Genomic DNA, 24,387 nt, shown 5'->3' on the forward strand with positions numbered 1-24,387 from the left:
TGATCCATCAACAACCTATACATTATACCAGAAAACACCGAGTTGAACATGTGAGAAAAATTATGTTTTTGCAAGAGCCTCCTAAGGTCAGCGGTGTATCTGATGATCAGATTTGAAACACAGAAGCAGCAACCATACAATATACACAAAAAGAAAGTGACTAATTCCTATAACTTTCAAAGGTATTCAGTATTATCTTTATCTTCTTAGAATTTCTTTGGATACCTCGGGCATGAGAAGGACAATCAAAAGCTACCCAAACCCTACAATTTAGCATTATGCCACATGTTTTATAAATTTGATTGCAATTGACCTCTTGCAAATTCTTAATTTTTCATTCAAACCTATGTTTTGAAGGAGGTATTTCAAATAAGCTTGAATAAGATTGGTAAAATCTATACACATTCTCAATTTTTCACTTGCCTAATGCACAAAAACAATGTTAGAAATCCAATCCAGGTATTGGACTTCCATTTGGCTTCCAATAGCTTTGGCAACTTAGTATGATAAGCTCTGCATAAGTAGTGGTGACTTATCTTTTCTAGTGTTTGATTGGGCAAGCCGCTTAGTTAATATTTAATTTAAGGTAGGTGACTCGCAAAGATGTCAAAATTCAATTAGAAGAACTTGACAAGGGTGGATTTATTCTCATCATTGAACTCGACACTAATGCTAATATAGCACGTCCAAGAGTTGATAAAGATGTTAAATTCTTCAATTTCTGCCATGGTTTCAAGGTAAGCCACTGGCTCTCGGACGGCAAGCATGAGAATCACCAAAGCAATGCCTTGTTAAAAGTGTCAAGAGGAGACTTTACCACACCACTTTTATAATAGAAAGAAGTGAGTCTCCTCCAGAAATATCTGCTCAAAAAAGGAGGTATTTGCGTACAAACCACCCAATTCTATGTATTTATGTATCTAACGCCTAAAATTTACTTTTTACATTTATATCGCCCTAATATTTCATATCACATAAAAAATACTACCATTTTAACTTTTCAAAGGTGAAATACACCTTTCAATATATAGGTAAGGTGGTATAGAAGTAAAATTTGAAGTATAGGTATTAGATATGTAAATTTGTAGAAAATGAGTGGTATGTATGTAAATCTTCCAATATATGAGATGAATTAGAGATCAAGTATCTTTACATGAGAGGTGGAAGATGGACCAAAAGATGTGGTTGTTGATTCGTGGAGTTTCAACGCCTTTACTTCAATTTGTTGTCATAAAGATTCTTGGACAAATCTCCTCCTCGTGTTGTGCGAGAAATTAGAACAATTATTCATTCATATAATCAATGAAGAGGAACAAAATAAACCCACAACGAGCTGAAAATTTAATTTATGTGCATGCTAACATTCGTTTGTTATCAAGAAATACTCCAAATTATATGGAATTTGATAACAATAAGTGGAATGTTGCGGGAGATAAATTTGGGACCCTCGATGATAGAGGAATTTTGGAAATTACAAAACTTTCTCTTGATGAGTCAGAGTTGAAATCTATAATATTTAATGATGATGATAGTGGATGTGAAGTAGAAGTATATGCCAAAGAAATCGAACATCTTTTTATTTCTTTTAATGAATCATGTTGATTAAGAAAAGTTGAATTTTGATGCAATATAAGATAATATATTTTAATATGCTTATATTTTGTATGTCATAAACTAAAGAATTATCTATGGACATCTTAGTTTTTCAAAGTTAATATTATTAATTCTCTTTTCATTATTTTATTTATACACATATTTTTAATAATTTTTATTATAACGGTGTGTCCTACACTTGTTCGTGTCCAATATTTCTAATAATATACAATCTCACGTCCGTATCCGTGCCGTGTCTGTGTTCGTGCAACATAGAAGATAACATTACTTGAAATAACACAAAAAACTTACAAAAAGCAAAGGATTTCATGATGTGAATGACAAAAATATACCATTTTAAAATCTGCGACGCCACAACTACCAAATGCCACAACTACCAAAGTTCATACATTTCTGTTGTATTTCTTTTACAATTTTTATTATAAAAAGGTATGCTAAGCATAAAAACAATTATGTGATCAATCTAACATACAGGTTGTAAAAAGGTGTAAGTGAGGAAAGTCAACTCGAGCTCGATCGTGAGCCGAGTTTGTCCAGCTAAGCCTGAGCTCAATTTCGAGCTCGTATATTATACAAGCTCGAATCTGTGTTTGACTGAATTTGGCTAGGGAATTAATCGAGCTACTTGAATAAGTAAATATAAAACTAAGAAATCACTTCGTGAATTTCCCTAACAGACTCCCTAACTCTATTCCCAAATGATTTGTCCTAAGTGGACTCTCAATTCCCAAACGAAAGCATCGCCCTCCTCTATAAAACAACGGTTGCAAACGATCGTTCCCCTCAATGGCGAGTCAGTGACTTGCATCCCTAGTCTGACTCCCATTCCATACTCCTCTAGGATCTAATCCTACACGGGATGACAACATTCATGAATCAAGCTCGATTGCAACTGCCCGACTTGTAATGATAAATCGATGCATGATTTTTATCGGTTTTATGGTACCTATTTGGTGAAATTTGGTAAAGTGATTCATTGCTACAAGATAGATTATTCTGTGAAATTTTATTAAATCTGTCAATCCCGATCTCAACCATCTCGCTTCCCAATCGAGTTCTCATATATGAGCCAAGCTCAAGTCAAATTTTGTTTCCAAGAGTAAACCTTGAGCTCACAAGATGAGCTCAAGTTCAAGATGATCTCAAGTTAAAGCCAGGTATATACTAAACAAGTTGAGCTCGATTAACCCCTAATTCGAGCTCGTCCCGACTTGTATACACCCCTAGTCTAACATGAATAGAGCCGTATGAATTTGCGGCTATTCTTAATCAAGGCATCTACATACATACCACCCAATTCCTATGTATTTACATATCTAACAACCCAAATCTTTCATTTCACATAAGAAAATACCACTATTTTTTAACTTTTAAAAAGTGAGACACATTTTCGCTGGAAGGTAAGGTAGCTTATATGCAAAAATTGACGTTTAGGCATATGTAAATACATAAGAATTTGAAGTGGTATGTATGTAAATCTTACTTCTTTATGCTCAACATAATAATGCCATTGACTTGGAAGAAATCATCTCAATTATCCTGCAATAGAATACAGCCCTCCATTGAAAACAATTTGGAAAGGTGTGATCCATCAACAACCTATACATTATACCAGAAAACACCGAGTTGAACATGTGAGAAAAATTATGTTTCTGCAAGAGCCTCCTAAGGTCAGTGGTGTATCTGATGATCAGATTTGAAACACAGAAGCAGCAACCATACAATATACACAAAAAGAAAGTGACTAATTCCTATAACTTTCAAAGGTATTCAGTATTATCTTTATCTTCTTAGAATTTCTTTGGATACCTCGGGCATGAGAAGGACAATCAAAAGCTACCCAAACCCTACAATTTAGCATTATGCCACATGTTTTATAAATTTGATTGCAATTGACCTCTTGCAAATTCTTAATTTTTCATTCAAACCTATGTTTTGAAGGAGGTATTTCAAATAAGCTTGAATAAGATTGGTAAAATCTATACACATTCTCAATTTTTCACTTGCCTAATGCACAAAAACAATGTTAGAAATCCAATCCAGGTATTGGACTTCCATTTGGCTTCCAATAGCTTTGGCAACTTAGTATGATAAGCTCTGCATAAGTAGTGGTGACTTATCTTTTCTAGTGTTTGATTGGGCAAGCCGCTTAGTTAATATTTAATTTAAGGTAGGTGACTCGCAAAGATGTCAAAATTCAATTAGAAGTACTTGACAATGGTGGATTTATTCTCATCATTGAACTCGACACTAATGCTAATATAGCAAGTCCGAGAGTTGATAAAGATGTTAAATTCTTCAATTTCTGCCATGGTTTCAAGGTAAACCACTGGTTCTCGGAGGGCAAGCGTGAGAATCACCAAAGCAATGCCTTGTTAAAAGTGGCAAGAGGAGACTTTACCACACCACTTTTCTAATAGAAAGAAGTGAGTCTCCTCCTGAAATATCTGCTCAAAAAAGGAGGTACTTGCGTACAAACCACCCAATTCTATGTATTTATGTATCTAACGCCTAAAATTTACTTTTTACATTTATATCGCCCTAATATTTCAAATCACATGAAAAATACCACCAATTTAACTTTTCAAAAGTGAAATACACCTTTCAATATATAGGTAAGGTGGTATAGATGTAAAATTTGAAGTTTAGGTGTTAGATATGTAAATACGTAGAGAATGAGTGGTATGTATGTCAATCTTCCAATATATATATATATATATATATATATGCATGTATTATATGTATCTATATTTATGTAGGCATGTATGTATGTATGTATTTATGTATATATATCTATATATGTATGTATGTATGTATGTATGTTTGTATATATCTTTACATATGCATGTATGTATGTATATATCTATAGATATATGTATGTATGTATGTTTATATCTTTACATATATATGTATTAATCATGTTTCTCACTCTACAAAGCTAGCTCATGCATACTCACAGCTCACAGACTATTTCATGGTGCTCAACATTTTTCACTCTCACAATATATAGAAGGATACTGGAACAAAGATTATTCAGAAAAATTTTCCCACGCCCTAAATGAGAAAGCGTAGAATCAAAAGAGCAGACAAAACGGCAATTACATTAATTGAAGTTAGGGTATGTGATAAAACTTGTTGAAGAGAGGTTTGGTTGAATCTTTTAATGAAAAATCGCCCTTAATTTAGCCAGACAATATAAAGATAAGAGAGAGGATTGCCCCTTTGTCAAAAAAAGTACGTATTTTAATATGCTCACGTCTGGTACTTGACCTCCTATTTAAAGAAGATGATCAAAGTCAATGTTATAGAATGAGCGAAAGAAAATACAATCTTCAGGACGACCAAGTGCCTTGTTGAAGCCCATTGTATAGAGAACCTGAGGTTGACTTCCCTGTTGCAAAAAATTGAGCAAGTTTTACCAAAAGGGAAACGGGTTGATTTGAGAGGTAGGTAAGTTTCATAGTTCATCAGCCTGCCGAATTTGCATAGAAGGATTAACTTCTGCTAATTTATTACCGGGCACTATATCCTAATAGGATGGGCGTCTCATAGTTTAGAAAGCTTTGGACGAATTAAAAAATAATGGGTTTCTAGACATGTTCCAGGTTAAACCTGAAGAAAGCCAGCTTAAGATTCAAAAATTTCTAGGCTACATTTTGCGCGAGCAAACTGAATTGATCAACCAAATCCAAGCAAAAAAGGGCATTAGAACGCTTGACCTTTCTCTTCAATTAAATCCATCCTTTCCGGTCTGAGCAGCTTTTCCTGGCCAAAAACCAATCTAACCTATCCCCATACCCAATTAAACCAAAAGGAGACGAAAAAATCCGTGCCAACCTCACTCAAGACTAAAACTACGTCATCGCAAGCAGCTTTTAACCAAAAAGAATGAAACCTATCTAGGGCCGGGAGGCAAGAAAATAGAAAGAGAGCTTACCTTATATCGATTGACGAGGTTCTTCCACTTGCACTTGCACTGTTCAGATGTCCTTCGATAACCTTTCTCCCTCATCCTCAACGCCACAGCCTCCCACACAGTCTTGTTCCGACGCGACAAAGTGAAGTCCCGCTCCAGCTCAGCTCGAATAGCTATCAACTCCCTAGTCTCCTGCTGCCCCCACTGCGGCATCTTCTCCTCCCTCCCCCTGTGTCCTCCGCCACCTCCCACAGCACTGCCACTCGTCCCGATCATCTCCGCCGCCACCGGCATCATCTGCAGCTGAAAACCCGGCATCATGCCCATCCTCCCGCCAAGGGGATCCCCCTCCCCGCCGCCGCCCATCATCATCTACCCCAACCCTAACCCGACGGTCACCGTCTCCGATTTCTTCTTCGTTGGGGAATTGGGATTAGAAAATGAGGTCTGGATCCCTCTTTTATATAGCCGTCGGAGTCCACGACTGCTCATAGCTTTCACCGAAACTCAAATTTGCCACTTGTCCTTCTAGTATTTACTGTAGGCCCGCAGGAAATTTGTCTGAAGGCGTCCGGGGTCGCATAAACTTGCGTGAATGAAAGAGCCGCGGTAGCGCCGACTGCTATGATTTAAATCACCGCCGTTCAAACACAATTTGATTTTCTATTTTCTACTGCGTGCCGTCCAATTTCAGTGTGAAAGCATGGTGAAGTCAAATAATTGACCGTACAGTATGATAAACAAGAATGGATGCGTTCAAACCCTATCTTATGCATCTTTCTAATTGGATTGAAAGATATTTTTATTTGTCTTTAAAATACATGTGTTTTAAAATAATTTGATTGAATAAAAATCAAATGTATTATAATGTTTGAAATATGGCAAATAATGATGGTGAGGACAGTGAAGAGCAATGATAAACTATATCGGAATAAGTAGAAAACATGGTTCAGATATTATATTAGGTGTTGATGCGTGCTAGAAGATTTGTGGCAATAGATTAATAAATTATTGTTTTAGCATTGCACGAGAATCCAAAATATACTCAGAAGAAAAGAAAGAATTAGTGATTACACAAGGAGTTTTTATGTGGAAAACTCGTACATAAGAAAACCACATGATCGGCCCAGTTGAAGAGATCCACTATAAACTGAATATTATAAGTAAAAACCTTTATACCACAGACGGGAAATGATTACAAAGCCTCACGAGTTACAACATCGATGCGCGCAGGATTTTTCACAGGAAATGAGCAGCGATCGATGGTGATCGACAACGACGGGCAAGTGGTGGGTGACAGTGTTCGGCGGCGTTCAACAGTGGCAGGAATGATGCTAGACTCCAGCTCCTTCTCAAAGCTTCAAGCTCTTCCTGTGGGCCTTAAGCTCTCCTCTTTCTAAGAGAGGGGTGAGGTTTCATTTATAGATTTTCAAGTGCAATTAATGCAAAATATGAACCACTTTGATCAAACAGTCCAAAGAGCTTCTATGATTATATAGTGTTTGATGACATTTGAGTGTCTTAATGATGTTAGAATTAAGTGATTTAGAGATTGTTGGATTCTTCTTATTAAGACACTTGATTCAATTATAAGCTTGTTAGATTAGGCTTTTATTTAATCTTTTAAGTGTGCTTGAAAAGCTTCTAAAAGTGGTTTAATGGCTTGATCTGGGTTTTATTTGACTTGTATTACACTAATTTTGGTATCATTGGGTCTGTCCTGTTGAGCCGGTCAGTTGGACTATAAGTTCGTTGAAATCAAAGTTCTGAGTGACCTTAATTGAAATTTGAATGTTTATTGCTCAAAAGATTGTTTTGAAATCTATGTCATGCATCAATTTTGAATGTTTATTGCTCAAAAGTTCATTGAAATCAAAGTTTTGAGTGACCTACGTAACAAACAATCAATGGGATCTTCTTTTCATGTTGCGGTGGCAGAAGAAAGTCGTCCCCGACCTATGTAGCAGACGATCAATGAGATCTTCTTTCACGTTGTTATGAAGGACAAAATCGTCATCATCATACATAGCAGACGATAAATAATATCCTCTTTTGTGTTATGGCACATAAGAAAGACTGCCCTGTCTTGCATACCATGGGACCAACGAGATCTTCTTTCATGTTGTTGTGAAGAAGAAAGTTGTCCCTGACCTATGTAGCAGACAATTAATGAGATATTCTTTTATGTTACTATGATGATGGTATGTGAGTAAATTTTCTAGATGTGTTGGAGTAGACAAAGAAAGCTGGAATTTTCCCACCGCACAATCCAAATGTGATTCTCGTTGTCGTGCATTCTAAATTAGACGAAGAAAAATTGGAGTTTTCCTGTCACGCCACCAGGGGAGATTTTTTTGTTCTAACGATGACATTATTTGGTGAATCTCTTCTTGCTGGAGATCAGCAGAAGTATTAAAATTTTAAGGAGGAGATGCAAACTTCACTTGAAGGTGAGTTGACTTATATTAGCCCTTCCATTGCATAATGTGACATTTGCACATGGTGATAATGTGTTTGTTTGTGTGTTTTGCTTGAAGTAACAAAAAATTTGATATTGCTTCCAAGCTGAGATTGACCTTTATGAGATGCTTTTGCCTCACTTTTGGGGTATTATTACCCAACTGTTGGGCTTCTGCTGCCATGCCTCTGGGGTTCTGTTGATGTTGACTTCTTTTGATGTTTATGCCTTCTGAGATTCTTTAGCTTTTCAAACATATGAAAGTCTACAATAAATTTGTATAAACCAACTTTTGGGCTTATGCCTTCTTGAAGTTAGCACATATATTTTATATAACAAAAATCACATACCTTTTTAAACTCATGTCTTCTAAGATTTATCTTCTTTAGGTTTGTATCTTTTGAGGCATGTGCCCTCTTAGACTTATGCCTTATAGGAGCTTGAAATGCACTGGTGCCTTATGAGGCTCGTAGCATTTTGAAGTCTTTGATGTTTCTATATCTGTTGAGGTTTGTAGTCATCTAAGGTCTTTGATGTACTTGTGTCTATTAATGCTTGTAGCTTTCTGAGGTCTTTGATGTGTTTTGCCTCTTAAGGCTTGTAGTCATCTAAGATCTTTGATGTACATGTGTCTTTTGAGGCTTCTAAGCTTTTGAAGTCTTTGAGTGAAGACTTTGTCAACTACTTGCTCTATTGGAGTCTTTCTAATGAGGTCCTTGTTCACTATTATCTTCCCATCTAGACGTGCCACTTGAGATTGTCTTACAGTGGCATGGTAGTTTCTCATCAAGTCTTGCTTCTTGGGCTTTAATTTTAGGGGTACCGTATCTTCTCATCGATTCTTACCTCTTGGGCTCAACTTCCAGGGGTATGACGTCTTCTATTTGAGCCTTGCCTCTTGGGCTAGACTTCTAGGGGTATTGGTGTCTTCCCATCTAGTCTTGCCCTTAGGCTCGACTTCTAGAGGTATTGGTGTCTTCACATCAAGTCTTGTCTCTTACGCTCAACCTCTAAGGGTATTGATGGAGACCTTGTTAGCCGCTTTCCCTCAAGGGGGCTTTCTACACAAATGAGAGAAAAAGAAAATTTCATTGAACATCAGTTTTTAAAGCAAAATGAAAAATCTTGCTAAAATAAAATTATAAGCTTATATGTTGGTTATTTGCTAAGATAATTTGGAGTTGTACTTCTCATTCAATAAATCCAATGATTTTCTTATGGTTCATATCGCCTTTTTCTGATAAGTAGTGACCTTGGTGGCCTCGGCGTATCAAACATTCAATTTTCTCTTTTAAGTGGAAATATCTTTTTGTTGAATGTCCTTTTGAACGGTGGAAATGAAAATATTGAGATTTGTCTCCACCATCTAGATTTCTTAAAGGCCATGACCACTTGATGGCCACTTCATACTTGATGCCATTAGGACATTGACACGAGATGTATATTATTTTTTTCTGATCATGAATCATGTCGTTGGCTCACAATTTGAGGAGAGAAATTATAATTCTCTTGTGGTTCAAACTTTTTTCATTGTAAGATTTGATCAACGTCCCAAGCGTTATTCTTGCGCTTACCCCCCAATCTCTTAAAATGTTCCTTGTGTGCCCTGATGGTATCATCTACAGAGATTTGATCTTCAAAATAATAGACAAGATCAGAGTAAGAGAGAACCATCTTCTACATCAATGATAAGTAGAAAGGTCCTAGGTGGAGGCCTCCAAGAAAAACTCCTCTCAACAATTCAGAATCTACCCCCGGGATCTAGCTAGCCTTAGTAAAGAACCTACAAAAGTATTCCTTGAGAAACTATTCTTCGTTTTGTCAGATTTCCAAGAGATGGATGAATCCTTGATGATTCTCTAGGTTGTGATAAACTGTTCCAAGAACAGTTTGACAATACAATTAACTATATTAATAGTTCCCTTCGGAAGAGAGAAGAATCACGTGTGAGCTTGGCCCTTGATAGTGGCTATGAATACTTAACATAGAAGCGCATCAAAGACACATAGAATATACATGATGGTTTGGTAGTGACTAACATGCTCATAAGGGTCAATTACCCCAGGTGGTTGTTCAACATTACTCTTTGATGATTCCGTAGTTTTAAGGCCACTGAGATAGGGTGTTGAATAACTGTCTCCACTAAGGGAGAGGATTCTTAGAAGTTGCGGTGAGCAGGGAAGCATTCCCTTTTCTCCAGCGGAACTCTTCCCAAACAAGGCGTCGTAGCTCATAGCAGATGACATCATAAGGAATGACTTTAAGGTGGGGCTCTACCAAATGAGTTGCATAAGATAGATAAGTGAAACTTGTAATGTTAAGAACATCAACATCTCGACTTGACATGGGAAGGGTTCCCTCACAGGGAGGCCGTCCAGTATGAGAATGTTTGAGTGTCACGTTTCCCATCGGCTACTAAACTGACAATAAGTAAGCTTCATCAGGTAGTGGTTATGGAGCTTTGTGTAGGAACTGTAGAATCTTCAGTTGAGACTCCTCCAATCTGCACACTCGGTCTTTAAGAGAAGAACCATATATGTCTTTATTGGTAGGATAATGTCTTTCAGGGTGGGAAGATGAAGAGGCAAGCACCATGGGCTCCATGACTGATCCCTATAAAGATGGGTGTCGGAGTGGCATGCTCCGTTATCACGAGTATTTTGTCTTGTGGTTATGTAGCGAGCCTCACAAGTACTTCGATGTTGGGATTATAGATTCCCACAGGTGGCGCTAAACTAATTCGAGCTAAAATATTCATGACAATAGACTAAAAAATTATCATCTTAGCGTTGCATGAGAATCCAACACACACTCAAAATAAAAAAAACAACCATTAGTGACATTAGAAGTTTTTGCATTGAAAACCAATAAAGGAAAAATGGCTACGGAGCCTGGCCCAGTTGAAGAGATCCATTATACACTGAAGATTAGAAGTACAACCTTTTGTACCACGTGCAACAAAGGGTTATAAAGTCTCCCGAGTTACAACGTTGATGTGGGAAGGAAGTTGTCATAAGAAATAGACGGCTGGTGATTGACAAGAACCGATAAGTAGTGTCTGACGCTGCTCGACGGTGATTGACGGTGATAAAAGTGTTGCTAAACTTCATCTCCTTCTCAAAGCTTCAAGCTCTTCCTCAGGCCTGAAGCTCTCTCTCTTTTTTACGAGAGGGGTAGGGTTCTATTTATGGAGTTTATGGTGCAATTAATGCAGAAATATGAACCAATTTGATCAGACATTTTGGATAGCTTTCTTTGATCAAACAATGTTTGATGGACATTTGAGTGCCTTAGTGATGTCATAATTAAGAGACATTCGGCTGGTTTGGTGGTTAGCAGTGATAAGTGTGATGTCAAACTTCAACTCCTTCTCAAAGCTCCAAACACTTCCTCAGGCCTCAATCTCTCTCACATTTTTAAGAGAGTGGTAGAGCTAGAGTTTGGAGCGTAATTAATGCATGAATATGAACCACTTTGATTGGACGTTCTGAAGAGTTTTCTTTGACCCGACAATGTTTAATGTACATTTGAGTGCTTTAATGATGTCAGAATTAAGAGATCTTAGGATTTTTCGATTCTTCTTTTCATGATGCTTGATTCGACTATAAGGTTAACAAATTTGACATTCATTTAGCCTTTTAAATATGCTTGGAAAGCTTCTAAAAATGTTTCAAAGGCTTCATTTGACTTGGATTAGACTAATTTTGGTATCATTGGGTCATTCTCGTGGAATCAGTCAGTTTGACTATAAGCTTGTTGAAATCGGAGCTATGGATGACTCTTAATTGAAGATTGAATATTTTTTATTCAAAAGATTGCATCGAGATCCGTATCTTGCATCGAGATAATAGAACAATAAAATTTTTTTAATGGCATATCAGGTGCTTTATCAAAAATTAATGTAGATATACACTTTAAGGATAACTCACATTAACACTCACAAGATGATAATTATCTAAAACACTCCAAGATATTCTTATTTATGTGATGTTCTATTATATATATTATCACATTTCGATGTATATATTATAATACTTGGTTTGTCTCATTAAATTAGTAGTTATAATGAAATGCATATTTACTATTAAGATGGAATTGTGCTTGATATATTAAAAAATAGTATTTAAAAGTTGTGCAAAGCTATAACTTTCTCTTCATATAAAAGTATTGCTTCTTATGCCCATAAGTAGATCATTATTGAAGACTAACTCACTCTATTTTAAATGTAAATTTATAATCAGTGGAACTTAATAGCTTAATCTTTTTGAATGAATGAGAAATGTTAAGATATATTCAATTGTCATTATGGCTATTAAGTGAATATGAGAAATATGTACTTACACAGTGTTTGCCATTATTGCAAATGAATTGATTTAAAAAATTAGTTTATAAACAATAAAATATGACGTTGAATGATGTAAGCTGTTTTCACTTAATCAATCATCATATGCATAAGGTGAGGCTTATTAGTAAATTTAATATATGCACATCATGTATAAACCTTACAAGTTATTTATAGTCTATACTCTCATTAGTGGTGGAATCAAAAGGCTTAGGAGTTCCACTCTTGAGTTTTCAAAAATGGTGTAACTATATCCAAATTAAAAATATATATATATAATAATTCTCTTTCAATTATGTATATTATAGAAGCTTCACCTCTCCTAAATTCAAGGTAAGCTCTTTCATACATTATCATTTAAAAAATTTGTTTCACTACCAATGCTTATTGAATTACAAAATTTTACAGTAACATTGCTTGCTATAAGTTGAGCATTCTTGCTTTACTAGTAAAATGTGCTATAGTTGCAACGCTTTAAGGAGCACTACGACATACAATTGTTACTTAAAGATTTCATACAATATGCACATATTTGATTTGGTTCTAATAATGTTGAGTCATGCTAGCATTACTCATGTTTAAAATGACATATCACAAAGGTTCCTACTAAGAAAAATTCTCAAGAATATTTTTAAAAAACTCTTCAATCACCTTTCATTATTTTTAATATAAAAGTCCTTAAAAAATTGTCTTACTTTCAACCAACACCTAGCCTCTCAGTTGATAAATATTCACAAGCATGCATTAAACCCAAATTCTAATAATATTTAAAGATTAGGATAAAAAAGCAAAATTGATTTATCTATTTAGCCTTGATGAAGCTGTTTTTAGGATCATTAAAGGAACTCCAAGCATATAAATCGTTTTGATTTCTTCAAAGGTAGGAAAAGCCCATAATTCTAACATTTCAAGGAGTAGGAAAGCTAAAAAATAAGAGTATGTCATAGAGTTGGAAAGTAGAAGATTGAAAACCTTTTTATGATTTTAGGCCTCATAAATTTTGGGTATTTATTGTAACAATAATTCAATTTTATATTTATAAAATACTTTTAGAGGCGTATATTTTTATAAATTCTTGTTATGATCTAATATAAATCTATTAAAAAAGTCTCTTTTTTTTTTCTAAAGTTTAGATTTTAACTCATAACAGTATGCATGTTTTTCATTTTCTGACAATTTCTTCTAAATAGTTATTATTATAAAAAGATGTGACTGAAATATGTTTAGTTTTTTTTTAATCATGATTAATACTTTAAAACTATAACAAAAAAGTTCCCATCATACATACCTTTTTTTAATAAAACCTATACTTATGTTTTAACAAAACCTTATTCCCACATTCCTCAAAGAAAATCATTTATCTAAAGCCAACAACCTCCAAATTACCATAAAATTGATTAATTCATTTATTCCTCCATAGTAAAGCTAATTTTTTTTATTTCTACAAGAAGATATTCTTTTTGCATGGAATGAGTGCAATTGACTCCATTCCTCTCTCTCAATATCTCCTCCCAATGAAAATTTATTCTATACGGATCAGACACCGCACTCAGCTTGCATGCGATGTCCGATCCGGACCGTAAATCACATGTTCTACGTTCCGGATGTATTTCGGTGGGCCCCACCTTAAATTTTTTTTTTAAAAAAAGAAATAATCCTGACCGTAGATTACCGTGATCTCATCCCTCATGCGCCTAAGAATTTGAGTAACACACAACACTCAAGGGATTTGAACCCTAGACCAGAGGGGACTTATAGCTGATAAGCAAATGTCAAACTAACTTATTTAAGTCAGATCTCCTCTTCCTCTGCCTTCTCCATGCCTCCCTCATCGCCTTCCTATTGCTTCTCGCCATTTCGGTTCTCTTAGTCTGTCTTCTGTCGGCCTCCATTCTTCTTCTTCTCGCCATTATTTTCGTGGAAGTTTTCTGCAACTTTGAGATGTTTTCATGCATTTTTGGTTCCTTGAGAGATGATCTCAAGTTGGGAGCAGTGTTGGTGTTGTGTGCAGTGATTGATAGATTGATCAGTGCTAAGTTAGGTTTGATTCTGTTGATTCAAAGGCCGTTGAGACGATAGCCAGTCGAAAATAGTTTGGAGTAATTATTCTTTTTTATTTTTATTCATTTTTTACATTTTGAAATCATAGCATTTATACTAAAATATTTACATATCTAACACCTAAATTTTATTTTTATATATTGGGACATTTACATATATACCACTCGATTCATATGTATTTACATATACGGCTGTCAAAACGGCTCGTGTTTGACTTGTTCACTAAGTTAACGAGCCGAATAAGAACAACACAAACAACTATTTGTTCTTTCGCGTTCGGCTCGTTTTGACTCGAAATACCACTAATCAATGTTCACTAAGTTAACGAGCCGAATAAGAACAGCACAAACAACTATTTGTCCTTTCGAGTTCGGCTCGTTTTGACTCGAAATACCACTAATCAACACACACACACACACACACACACACACGTTTCATGAGTAGTATTTTTAAAAAAATTAATGGAAGGACACAAAGATTTATAATAAAAATTATTAAATTAGATTCAAATGATGTTTTAAATTTTATCTCAATCCTCAACATCTTATGATTACATGATTAGAGTTATCAAAACGACTCTTTATTTGTGAACGGCTCGTGTTCGGCTCGCTAGGTAAACACGTCAAACACAAACACACTTTTTGAGCTCGATAAACACGTCAAACACAAACACATTTTTTGAGCTCGAAATATAAACGAGCCGAACAGGAGCTAAGCCTGGGCTCGCTCGTTTTCGGCTCGTTTACACCCCTATTTAAATATCCAACATTTAAACTTTACGTTATATATTTATTAGACCCAAAATTTTTTTCACAAAGGGAACTGAAGAATGTTGTACAAGGATTCTTTCTTGAAAAGAAAGGAAGGAGGGAAACAAGCTATTGGCAAGCTCATGGAGCTTCCAGCATGAACCAAATTAAGCAAATCCAAGCCCACGCCCTCCACCGCGGCGCTGACCAGACAAGCCTCCTTCTCGACCTAATCCTCGGCATCCCTAACCTACCCTACGCCCGCCGCCTTCTTGCCTCCCTCACCTTCCCCCCATCCACCTTCCTCTGCAACAAGCTCCTCCGCGCCTATTCCACCTCCTCCGTCAACTTCCACCTCTGCATCTCCCTCTTCTCCTCCATATGCCGCCAACGCCACAGCCGACCAAACCTCCATTCCTTTACCTTTGCAATCTCGGCCTGCGCCACCTCCTCCAGCCCTCTCACCGGCCGCGCCCTCCACGCCCTTCTCTTCAAGTTCGGATTTTTGCTCGACGCCTTTGTCTTCACATCTCTCATCCACATGTATTGCAAGACCGGTCATCTAACTCTCGCACGCAAGCTGTTCGACGAAATGTATCAACCTGATATCGCAACTTGGAACTCCATGATCACTGGGTATGCAAAGAATGGTGATCTTGCTAATGCACGGAAGCTTTTTGAGAAAATTCCTGTGAGGAATGTGATCTCTTGGACTTCGATGATTTCTGGGTATTCGCAAAATGAGATGTATGAGGAATCCATTGAAATGTTTATGAGGATGTGGGAAATGGGTGAGGTGAGGCCGAATGAGGTGACCTTGACGAGTATTCTCCCGGCTTGCGCCAATGTTGGGGCCATGGAGTTGGGGGAGAAGATTGAAGCTTTTGCGAGGGAGAATAATCTTCTAAGGAACGTGTTCGTGGGAAGCGCATTGGTGGAAATGTACGCAAAATGCGGTGATATTGATCGTGCAATGATGGTTTTTCGTGAAGTTGGGGAGCGAACGAATGTTTGCTCATGGAATTCGATGATCATGGGTTTAGCCGTGCATGGGAGGTGGAAGGATAGTCTTCAACTCTTCGATGAGATGAAGGTATACTTTCTTTATTCTATAAAATCTGGTTTATTTTTTGTTTTTGTTGTTAGATACATGCCACACAATTCGTATATATTTGTGTATCTAGCACTTAAAACATTTATATTTACATACATACGGTTGAAATCTTTAACATCACATTAAACAATTAACACCATCATTACCTTTTTGAAAGTGAAATGCATTTTTTCATGCATAGGTTTATGACACTAAGGTGTTGTAAATATAAATATCAAATTTTAGATGTTAGATATGTAAATACATAAGAATTGTTTTGGTATATGTAAAGTTTCCTACCTTATAATGTTGTTAATTTTTACAACTAAGCAACGCTTATTGATGGATTCAACAAATTAATGACAATCGCTTCCATAAGATTGATGATGGTACTAAATTTATGACAACTATCTTGTGTGGACTTAGATACATTTAGGACAGCTTTTCTTTGCAGATTGTTGTTGCTTTTCAATTTGACTATAATTTTTGGTTACTTTTTAGAAAATTTTATAGTCAGGAGTGTTTGCAAGATTCCATTTTGAGGTCATTGTCTTCTTCTTAAAGAGTTTTGCATTGTATTTGGTTGAAGTTATAATATTAAATCCTAACCTTCTTACAGTCCCCCACTAAAAAAATGGGGGCATTTACATGCATGCCACCCAATTCCTATGCATTTTACATATCTAACACCTAAACTTTGATTTTTACATTTATACCACTCAAATCTTTAAAATCACATAAAAATTATCACCATTTTAACTTTTAAAAAGTGAAATACACCTTTTCATACATAGATAAAGTGGTATGTATTTAAAAATTTAAGTTTAGGTGATAGATATGTTAATACACAAGAATTGAGTGGTATGCATGTAAATCTTCCCAAAAAAAAAAAAGAAAAGAAAAGGCAATATAATAGCCATAAACATTTTAAACCATCACATCAAAATCTTTCATTTCTTCTTTTGCTAGCTATGATTCTAAGAGTTGCTTGAAACATAGGAGTGGACCTAGGAGAAGTCTAAGAGGGCAATTGAACACCTCAAATTCAGATTTTTACTTATATGAGAGAGAAATTTGGCTTTTTGACTTACTTGAAATATCAGTTTTGACCCTCCTAAAATATCATTTTGCATTATCATTACTATAACCCCCTCCCACATTGGGTGTAGGGGGACAATTTGTCTCTCCTAAAAAAAGAGGTTGGTTCCGCCCCTAAAACATATATCTTTTTTGGGCATTTACATACATACTACACAATTCTCTTGTATTTTCATATCTATTACCTAAACATGCATATATTTATGACACCAAGTTGTTATAAGTGTAAAAAGAAAAAAATTATGTGTTATACATGTAAATAAATAAGGATTGGCTGGTATGTGTGCAAATTTCCCCATCTTATGGGGTACCTTGCCATTCTTTGCAATTCCTTGCCTAGCTATTTAAACATTTCCATAACAACAGGAAAGAGGCATCACCCCTGTTGACATAACATTCACCGGAGTTCTCATGGCCTGCACTCACGGCGGACTCGTGGAAGAAGGGAAGCGATTTTTTCGCTCCATGGAAAACGAACTCCTCATCCCTCCCAAAATTCAACACTATGGTTGCATGGTCGATCTTCTTGGACGGGCGGGACATCTAAATGAAGCCTACGACCTCGTAAGAAAGATGCCGATGGAACCAGACGCGGCCATTTGGGGAGCGCTGCTCGGCGCCTGCAGTTTCCATCGAAACGTTGAGCTCGCCGAGATGGCCGCAGAGTTTCTTTTCAAGCTTGAACCATGGAATCCAGGTAACTATGTTATTCTTGCAAATGTTTATGCGTCGGCGGGATGGTGGGATTGTGTTGCTAGGGTTTGGAGGCTCATGAGGGGGAGGAAAAAGAGGAAGGAGGGTGGGTATAGTCTTATTGAATTGGGTGGGAAAATGCATAAGTTTTTAGTGGAAGATAAATCACACCCAAATTTTAGAGAAATATATGAATTTTTAGATGAGATTTATGTCATGATGGGATTAGTTGATGTGGATTCAGGTGGTGATTTTATTGATTATGGTTTCAATTAAAATGGTGAAGGGAATGGGTGTTAGAAGAGTTTGATTTTTGTGCTCAATTCTTTGTGTTTGTTAATAATTTTATTTATAATATATTTTATTGGTATTATAAAAAAGGTTATCTTGTTGATCGCTCATTTTAATGGAATGCACGAATCTTGAAGCCATTTGATATGATCAAATTAAAAACTAAGGTGATCACCCATAAATTGTATGATACCATACACCTAAAAGCAAAATAATATGGTTGTGTATTTATAATATGGCAAGACTATAGCAATCTACTTCTAAACTTTATATGATAGCTTTCATGAAAATCATGTATGTGTTCTTTTGATCATGCAACAAAATCAAAAAAAATGCATACAATGATGAATGAGCATGATTTATATATATCATTTAAGCCATGTGCAACCTCAAACATTTTCTTATAATTGATTTTGCCTGTAGTGCGATTATTAATAAATTATTTTATAGAAAAAATGCAATTCTCCAATTCATAAAATCTTGTCTAAAAAACATTTTAGTTGTTAGGAATTATCTCCTTAGATTAAGGAAATATTTCATTTCTTATTTTATATTTATTTCCTTGGATTATGAATTATTTATTTTCCTATTTATGTTATTTCTTTTATCTCCAAATAATTAATATGATTTGATTATTGGAGATGTTCGGTGATATATATTTCATTTTCATGTTGTTTATTTTTATTATTTTTCCTATTATATGATTCTTGTAAATGTTATTTATACTCCCGTTCATATTAATGAAACAATTATGTATTCTGCTTATTCTGAATTTCAACATGATATCAGAGTCTAATTTTGTATTCTAGCCACCGATCTTTCTTTGAGAATTGTCGGACTCCCTTCTTGTCATCTTCTATGCAAGAGGGAGGGGCACTCATCTTGGTATTTGAAACAGCGATTTTTTCTTCTTCGATTTTTTCTTCTTCTCTCTCTGCAAGCTTTGTCTACTGGTCGACCCTTCATGAACTGGGAGATTTGACTCTGTCGACCTCCAGAAAATCTATAGCCAGCGATGGATCCAGCTTCATCGATCAACATGCCGGTAAAATCCATCGCCGACCCTTTCTCCTGCAGTATTTTTTTCTTCCCTGCCCAAGCGTTAGGGGGAGCTGCGTTTCCAGTCAGTCATTTCTCCTACAGTATTTTTTATTCACTGCCCAAGTGTCAAGGGGAACTGAGTTTCCAACCGGCCCTTTCTCTTGCTGTATTTTTTCTTCCCTGCCCAAGCGTCAAGGGGAGCTGTGTTTCTGTCCAAGCTTGAATCTACTTCTCTTTATGTCGAAACACATAACGGACAAAACTCAAAATTCAACCTAGTCCGAATCTAGCAAATTCGACAATTTATCTTCTCTCTATGTCGAAACACATGACAGAAAAAACTCAAAATTCAGTCAAATCTGAATCTAGCAAATTCGATAATTTATCTTCATCTCTCTATGCCGAAACACGTGGTAGACAAACTCAAAATTCAGTCAAGCCTGAATCTAGCAAATTCGATAATCCGAAAAATTTTACTTTCAAAGCTAACCAAACAACACTTCACATCGCCTTGAACCCGGTATATCATGAGCGAACAAAGCACATTGAGATTGATTGTAATCTCATGCGGGAGAAGGTTCAAGAAGGAATGATAAAGTTGGCTCACGTGTCGACTTTAGAGCAGCCAACGAACATTTTCACAAAGCCACTAAACACTTCTAAATTCTTGATACTACTAAGCAAGTTAATAATTATCAACATACATTTCAAACTTGAGGGAGAGTGTTAGAAATTATTTCTTTAGATTAAAGAAATATTTTCTTTTCTAGTTTATGTTTATTTCCTTGGATTAGGAATTATTTGTTTTCCGATTTATGTTATCTCTTTTATCTTCAAATAATTAATATAGTTTGATTATTGAAGATATTTTGTGGTATATATTTCTTTTTCATGTTATTTATTTTTATTGTTTTTCCTATTATAAGATTCTTGTAAGGGTTATTTATACCCCCGTTCATATCAATGAAACAATTCTGCATTTCGCATTATTCTGAATTTCAACATTAGTAAATTTCAAAAATTTCATTATCTACCTTAATTTAATAATCATATGAGGATAAATAACTTATGATGAAAATTTGCAAGTAGGTGAGTGATCCCGTTGTTGTTTATATACAACAATATAATAATGTCTTTTATGATATTTTTCATTTATGTTTTCTTATTTTTTTACAACAATACCAAAAACTTGATCATGAAGAAAATAAGAATTTAACTTTTTAATTTATATATATATTAGGATACTACGCAAGTATACATATTGTTATCAAGTAATATAAGACTTTTTGATTAAGATATGAATATCGAACCCACAGGAAAATTCACAATATGCACTTTTGAACAACAACTTTCTATTTCAAAAAGACAATTACTTAAACTATAGATATTTTTATAGTAATTAAAATTCAAATTTTTTTGGTATTTTTAATATTTTGACAAAACGGTAACAACTTCTAAAGATAACTTGAATTTAGGTAAAAGAAAAGTACTTAATATGAAAATATATTTCTCCTTATCATGAGTCAGTAATAAGTATAAGATTTCTGTCATGGAAGTATGCAAATTGTGTTGTGTCAAATATGAGCAATATTATTTTTTATCCTTACTGGAGATGCTATATAGAACATTGACTAATTTAAAGTTTGAATAGTTCTGAAGATCGGCTAGGCAGGGAAGATACTAGCTCTCACTCTAGAGTTCCTTTGGTTCCCTCCACCTGGGGGCTAACATCTCATATCAGAACCTAAAACAATAAATCAAGTTGGGAGCTTTAACATGTCACTTTAAAGTCCTCTAACTCTACACCCTTCTAAGATTATTTCCCTATTTATTTGCACTTAATCATATGAATTACATTCTCATTCATACAACCTTATGTGATTCTTTCCAATTGTTGACTGAGACAATACCAGCCCGGTTCTTACATGTTCTCACAACAAATTTTAACATCTAGATAGGCCAGATCAAGAAGTAAATGAAGTACATGGAATTAAATCATCACAACTTCAACATTAAAGACTAATACTCTCCACAACTTTCATCCAACATTTTAATTACTTATCATTTTAAGGAGGAAAATAAAGAAAACTACTCAAAATCTATGGAGAAAACAAAACCACACTTTAGTTTAAAAGTAGAAATCATTGTCAAACCAACAAGTAGTCTGGATTAAAACCAAAAGTAGTTCAAAAACAAAGATAAAAACTTATCTCAAATCCTCCACCAGACTCTTGAAGTTCCTTTAAATTTCTTTTCTCTTACAACACTCTTAACTCTCACAATAGAAATAATAAAAAAAAGGATAAAGTAAATTTGTGGTGCCTGAAAATCTCTCCAAACATTCCTCCACGAACTTCTTCAAGAACTTCTTAAGACTCCCCATTTTCAAGCACACTTCTAAAAGTCTCATCTTCCTTCTTTTATAAATTTCCAAGAGGTGTCTTGGTAACTCTTCAAAATGTGTCTCAATTCGATGTATTCTCCAAATGATGCCTCCTTTCACAAGTCTTTTAATCATATTTTTGTTTCTAGTTGTCATAACCACCTTCTTTAGCCAATGGGTGAATTAAACCGTCAAATAACTGTCTCTTGTGCTTAAGCGTCAAATAAGATGAATTAAACTGTCAAATAACTGCCTCTGGCGCTTAAGCGTGGGACCTCTGGCGCTTAGACGCAGACTTCTCTATTTCACCAGCGCTTAGGCGCAAAAACACTTTTGCACTATTTTTATATTTTTGCTCCAAATTTGATCATTTTTCACTCCTTTCAGCATTATTCACCTTTTTACTTGTACTGAAACAAAAACACACAAATATCTTTCATTAAAGCGCAATATCTCAAAAATAGGTATAAAAATGTGTCTAAAACATTATATATTTTAGGTGTATATATATTTTAGGTGTATCAGTGTATCAGTGAGCTTAGTTGACTTGTTGTTATGGGCCTTAAGGACCCATGGATCTTACCCATGAGCAAGCCTTCCCTAAATACATATGACCGTATTTTGGATATACATTTAGCTTCTCGATTTTCTTAACTTTTCGGTTAGGGATTGCGAGAAGAATGAGAGAATGAAGATTTTCAATTTCACATTACTACAAAATTATTCATCTCTTGTCGTCATTTACAAATTAGTTTAAAAGATCTTCAAAGCACAAATGCAATATGATTCATAAATAGATTTTCCTTGACCTAGGGGCACTCTGACTACATCTACGAGGAATTAGGCTGTCTTACACTTATCTTCGTGCTAGGACTGACTTTTGCCTAAGACCACTATGTGCTACACATGTAGGGATTAGTCTACCAAGCTTTCAGACGAGTGCGATCAACTTGTTCTTGTGAGCCTTGGCTTTTCTATAGGAAGGCGTTTATTATGAATCTTTAGTTATGTTCATTGAGACTTGATGGAATTGCACCCTCCCATGAGGGTTGTTAGTTGTCTGAGTTGTTTTACGATGTGATATGATTTTCTTAGTAGAGTTGGATGTAAGTATGAAAGATTAAGATAAAAAAAATTAGATTTGGGACTTCTCTGTGCTTTATGGTATTTTTGTCAAATAATAAGTGTCCTATCGTGTTTGTCATGATCTTGCATATGTGTGTTCTAAACGTCCATCATTACGTTGTTATGATTTACAAAGAAAAGAAAGTTAATATTAAAAAATAGCATAAATTATGGTGGTTATCAAACTTTAAAGGTGTTCTCCTTTCCAGGCCTATAAAAGACGTTTTGTGGAAGCCGCAAGATCCCAATTTGATGAAGGGTGACTCCTTATTGTGACTTTTAAAAATTTTCAAATATGTCGTCTCGCGATGGATAAGGTATCCATGAAAGGGATAAAGATCTCTATGTTGCACCTTCCGGTCAAAATTTCTCAACAAAAGTTGATGGAAATTAAGTATATAGAGGAGGAACAACGTAAAAAGACCAAAGGTTATGGGAAATGGAATGTCACATAAGAAGGTATCCTTTTAGAGACCATGAAGGTGCTTGATCTGGCCATGGGTACAATGGAGAAGGCTGGCTCAGACAGCGGGACGACATTGGCTCCTTTGGAGAATTATCTATCCGGAAGCCCATTAAAGTAATTAACTCGCCCATAAATTTTTTTAATTGATCGTTTAAAACAACAATTTAATCTATTAACCCTTTAATCCTTTAATTAATCCATTAAAGCATTTAATAAGATAATGAATTATGGATTGACGGACGGACGGACACACACACAGCACACGTACACACGTGTTGTGTTAATGTATTTATCTTTGTATGCATGTGTGTGCATAATTATATGTATGTATGTATGTGAATCTGCATGGATATGTGTACATGTGAATGTGCAAATGAATAAGTATACTCAAATTAAAAATATAAAAGCCATATGTATTTACTTCATGCAAAATGAATATATGTGATATTTCCATATTTAATGTATAGCTCATGTTTATTTTCTAAATGCATGTAATGTAAGTGGTGTATGTGTAAAAGCACAAAGAATAAGATTAAAAAAAAATGTGTTGTGCTTGCATGTTGTGACATTTCTTGTGATTGCATGTATATGTGTGCATGATTTGATGGTTTACTTTTATTTTCTTATAAGTTGGATGAGTTTTCTTTCTTGCAAGTTGGAATGTATGATTTGGAAGCTCCATTAGTCATGACTTTAGGTTAACTCCGAAGTGTGTGTAGGAGGAAGAATTGAGCTTCTTAGGCTAATAGAGAGAGCCTAGTGTTTTTCATTAAATAAAAAGAATATATATATATATATTAAATGTGCTCTAAAGTTATATATTTTTAAAAATATTTTTAAGCTCATCAAAATATTTTCTATATTAACTAAATATGCTCAAAATTGTAAATTTTTGAAATTTAAGAAAGCTCAAGCTCAAAGGATGTTTCTCTAAAGAAATCAAATAAATCTTTTAAAAGAATTAAAGTTAAAATCTTTTATAAAATCAAACTCTTTTAATTAAAAAAAAAATTAAAACTAAACAAAATTTTAAAACCAATTTTAAAAATCAAAATAA

General features: G+C 35.0%; 1 protein-coding gene across 2 annotated transcripts; it reads left to right on the forward strand.

Annotated features, from left to right (window-relative positions):
- Nucleotides 1–15,201: 15,201 nt before the first annotated feature.
- Nucleotides 15,202–23,600, forward strand: LOC110038278 (pentatricopeptide repeat-containing protein At5g08510). Of its 2 annotated transcripts, XM_020743066.1 has the most exons (3): nt 15,202–16,233; nt 17,698–18,028; nt 23,074–23,600. In XM_020743066.1, the coding sequence occupies exons 1-3, from the start codon at nt 15,298–15,300 to the stop codon at nt 23,079–23,081; spliced, it is 1,275 nt and encodes a 424-aa protein (XP_020598725.1). In that variant the 5' UTR covers nt 15,202–15,297; the 3' UTR covers nt 23,082–23,600. The 2 variants fall into 2 exon arrangements, with proteins under 2 accessions (XP_020598725.1, XP_020598723.1); XM_020743064.1 differs by lacking the exon at nt 23,074–23,600 and having other exon boundaries at nt 17,698–18,314.
- The last annotated feature ends 787 nt before the right edge of the window (nt 23,601–24,387 follow it).

The sequence above is a fragment of the Phalaenopsis equestris genome, unplaced genomic scaffold, assembly GCF_001263595.1.
Source record: "Phalaenopsis equestris unplaced genomic scaffold, ASM126359v1 Scaffold232356, whole genome shotgun sequence".
NCBI classification, from domain to species: Eukaryota; Viridiplantae; Streptophyta; class Magnoliopsida; order Asparagales; family Orchidaceae; genus Phalaenopsis; species Phalaenopsis equestris.

What these genes read in the sequence shown, in the direction of transcription:
- LOC110038278 (XM_020743064.1), top strand. Translation starts at nt 15,298, where the DNA reads ATGAACCAAATTAAGCAAATCCAAGCCCACGCCCTCCACCGCGGCGCT. An exon ending in AACTCTTCGATGAGATGAAG is followed by an intron (nt 16,234 to 17,697) that starts GTATACTTTCTT and finishes CCATAACAACAG; the next exon opens with GAAAGAGGCATCACCCCTGT.